The sequence below is a fragment of the Dipodomys spectabilis genome, unplaced genomic scaffold (assembly GCF_019054845.1).
Source record: "Dipodomys spectabilis isolate Male_0828 unplaced genomic scaffold, ASM1905484v1 ptg000613l, whole genome shotgun sequence".
NCBI classification, from domain to species: domain Eukaryota; kingdom Metazoa; phylum Chordata; class Mammalia; order Rodentia; family Heteromyidae; genus Dipodomys; species Dipodomys spectabilis.
Window position 1 is genome coordinate 367,338 of NW_024871290.1, and position 3,582 is coordinate 370,919.

Consider the following 3,582-nt stretch of genomic DNA (forward strand, 5'->3'; position numbering starts at 1 on the left):
AGGTTAGAAGAGTCTGAGGGACTGAGTCATGCTATCAGCCTCTCTTCTCATGGTCCCCATGGGCAACAACCCTAATAACTGCCCTGGCTGGTGTAGTTCTCTTGCTTCTGACATTAACTGTAGGTCTCCATGGATGAAGACCCTGATTTCAGCTATTGCTGCCCACCTTGATTCTTACCTTCCTGATGCTATAAATTGGCCCTTGTGTAATTAATGCATTAATGTCATTCATACAAAAGAGGATTGGGGCCATAAAATTAATGGTAATGAGAACTCAATATGATTCCATCCCAATGGAAAAATTGAGTCAATGATTTGACTCAGGAACAAGTCAAAGTGGGGAGTCAAGTAGGCCCTGAGAGGAGACTCGAGCTAGTACAGCTTCTTTCCAGGCTTTGCCTTTGTTTTAGGGATTTTAGGGAAAAAAACCTCTAAGCAAGGTTAACATGACCTTGGCTCCAACCAGCCCAGTTCTTGGAATGCCTCTAGGTCCCCCTCCCCTTAACAACTTAACCCACCTTCATTGTTCTGTTAAGGACTGACGGAGTAAACAGATAGCCAGTAATCTGGCTGGCTGTAATCTGGCTCATACTGGCAATATCATGAGCTTACCATAAACTCCGCTTTACCGTTGAGTTCGTGAATCATTTAAACCAAATGATAGGCTGGTTTAAACAGCCATTATGTGACAAAGTGTAACCTCACTGGCCACCTGCATGTGGTCTGGTAGGACTGTGCAATCTTTTGAGTGTATGACAATCTCATTGGTCACCTGCGTGACCAGGCTTGACCTTGTGAATTTTGCCTTTAAAAACCTAAGTACATGGGCTGCTCAGGGTCGCAGTATCAGCTCCCGAGCCTGTGCTGTGGCCCTGGCTGGTCAGTGTAGGAACCTTCTCAATAAAGTTGCTTCTTTATTAACAACAACAACAACAAAATCAGCCTCACTGGCAAAGAGTCAGCTGTGTCCCGCCATCAGGAAAGTGGAGCACGTGACATTTCTGAAAGACAAATAGAAGACAGAGGTGAACAATACTTGGATGTGGCTGAAATGCTAGCCAGTGACATAATGGTTTTAGGAAGGGGGACTTGGAAGAGTTTTGAGGACAGATTTAGATCCTAAGTTTGGGGTCAGGGAGGGAGGAAAGGAAAGCTGGAGGGAGGGGGAGAGAGAGGAAGAGAGAATATAAGAAGAGAACATTTCTGAGAGTTAGTCGGTGCCAGGCATCTGCGGCTCACACCTGGATCTGAACAAGTGAGGCTGGCTGAGATCTGACGATTGTGGTTTGATATTAGCCTGAGAAGGAAAATTTGTGAGACTCTGGTCTCTGACTAACTACACACACACACACACACACACACACATGCACACACAATCCAGAAGTACAACTATGGCTCAATTGGTAGAGCATTAGCCTTGAGTGAGGAAAAATATAAACCTCCTCAGGGAGAGCCCTCTGGCCCTCAAGCCCTAGGAATGACACCAGCGTCAGGTACAATGAAGCCGTCAATGTGTGTGGATCTATGTGTGTTTTAGGGTAAGTAGTATCTATTTGATGAAGCAGTGGAACATCTGTGGGAATATCTTTTTGCTGTTGTTGGTGGCCGTGGGGCTTGAACTCTGGGACTGGGCACTGTCCCTCAGCTCTTCAGCTCAACGCTGGTGCTCTACCACTTGAGCCACACCACCACTTCTGGCTTTTTCTGCTTATGTGGTGCTGAGGAATTGAACCCAGGGCCTCATGCATGCAAGGCAAGTACTCTGCCACGGAGCCACCTTCCCAGCCCATCTGTGTGAATATCTGAAGGGATTAAGGTACATTTCAAAGAGAAGCTAGGCTGTGTTGGTCAAGCCTTTTTTCCGATCACCTTTTGCTCAAAACCTCTGTTTGAATTAATCTTGAGTGCAACACCCAACCAAGGTGTGCTGGGTGTGACTCAGAAATCCCATCAGAGGCTGCTCCCTGATTGGCAGGTATGCATGGTGAGGCTGGGGTTGGGCTTTAAAGATGCCTAGGGATGGAGAACAGAAGCAGAGTTGTGAATCCCGCAGTCAGTGCCTGGCCCTGCTGGGACTCAGAGAGCCCTGCACACCTGGCCCACATCTGGTCCATCAAAATGAGCACTGGAGCCCCACCCTCGCTCCAGTATCTGGCCATGCAGAGTCTGCTGAGCGACCAGGCCCTGGCCATCTCTGCCCTGGAAGATCTGCCTCTACTGTTGTTCCCTTCGCTCTTCATGGAGGTCTATTGTGGAGGCCATACAGAGGTGCTGAAGGCCCTGGTGCAGGCCTGGCCCCTCCCCTGCCTCCCCCTGGGAGACCTGGCAGAGTCTCCAGACCTGCAAACCTTCAAGGCTGTCCTGGATGGGCTCAATCTGCTACTGGCCAAGAAGGAGCGCCCCAGTCGGTGGAAACTGCAAGTCCTCAACCTGCGGAAGGAGCACCCCAACATCTGGATACAGGGCTACCCCTCCATGGCCCGACTATCTTTTCTGGATGTCCTGACTGACAAGCCAAGAGAGAGCCACTGCTCAGGGATGACTGAAGAGCAGCCCTTGATGATCGCCATGGACCTGACCATCAGAGGTTACGCCGAGAATGATCTCCAAGCCCACCTGCTCCAGTGGGCCAGCGAGAGGAAAGAACAAGTCCATTTGTGTTCAAGGCAGCTGCAGATTCTTACTAGCTCCATCTCTGAAATCCAGAAGGCTCTGCGTATGGTGAGGCTGGACTCCATCCAGGAACTGGTGGTGAGTGAATTCTGGCTTCAAAGGTCCTTGAGAATGTTTACTCCTTACCTGGGCCAGATGAAGAACCTTCGCAGCCTCACGTGCTCCAGCATGTGTGGTGACTTCTTCACTCACTCCCAGTATTCCTGGGTGGTTGGGGAGCAGCTGGGCCAGCTGCAGCATCTCCAGGAGCTTCACGTGCATGACGTGTTCATCTTAAATGTAAACGTGCCCGCCATCCTCAGGAGCCTGAGGCCTTTGAAGGCCTTGTCTCTGAGCGCCTGTGCGCTGCAGGAGGCAGACCTGAGATTTCTGTTCCAGTGTCCCTGCACCAGGCAGCTCCAGCACCTGCGTTTGAGGACTTTGCTAATGCGAAATGCTGAGCTCCTGAGAGCCCTCCTGTGGCAAGTGGCCGGTACCCTGGAGACCCTGGCCTTGGAGGAGTGTTACATCACTGATGCGCAGCTCTCGGCGATCCTGCCCACCCTGAGCCAGTGCTCCCAGCTCCGCTTCTTCAGTTTCTATGGAAACCACATCTCCCTGGCTGCCCTGCAGAACCTCCTGAGCCACACTGCCAAGATGGGCCATTTGAGAAGGGGGCTCTATCCTGCCCCTCTGGAGAGCTACAGCCCTGAAGTTGGGTTTGAAAGGAACTTCGATCCTGAGAGATTTGCTGAGGTTGGGGCTGCCTTGGTGCAGACATTGAGAGATGTGGGAACAAATCAGAAGGTCCAGATCTGCACCAATTTCTGTCATCGCCAGAACAGGTGCCAAATCTATAGCCTGACCCTCGATGGTTCCTGGGCGGTCACAAAGGAGGGTCTTCCTGGCTTTCCTGCTCTGCCTATGTAA

General features: G+C 50.9%; 1 protein-coding gene across 1 annotated transcript; it reads left to right on the top strand.

Moving 5' to 3' along the window:
* The first annotated feature begins 2,019 nt into the window (after window positions 1-2,019).
* LOC122100983 (PRAME family member 8-like) lies at window positions 2,020-3,582 on the top strand. The gene has a single exon (XM_042671360.1). It carries the CDS (start codon window positions 2,020-2,022, stop codon window positions 3,580-3,582), a length of 1,563 nt encoding a protein of 520 aa, XP_042527294.1.

What these genes read in the sequence shown, in the direction of transcription:
- LOC122100983 (XM_042671360.1), top strand. Translation starts at nt 2,020, where the DNA reads ATGGAGAACAGAAGCAGAGTTGTGAATCCCGCAGTCAGTGCCTGGCCC.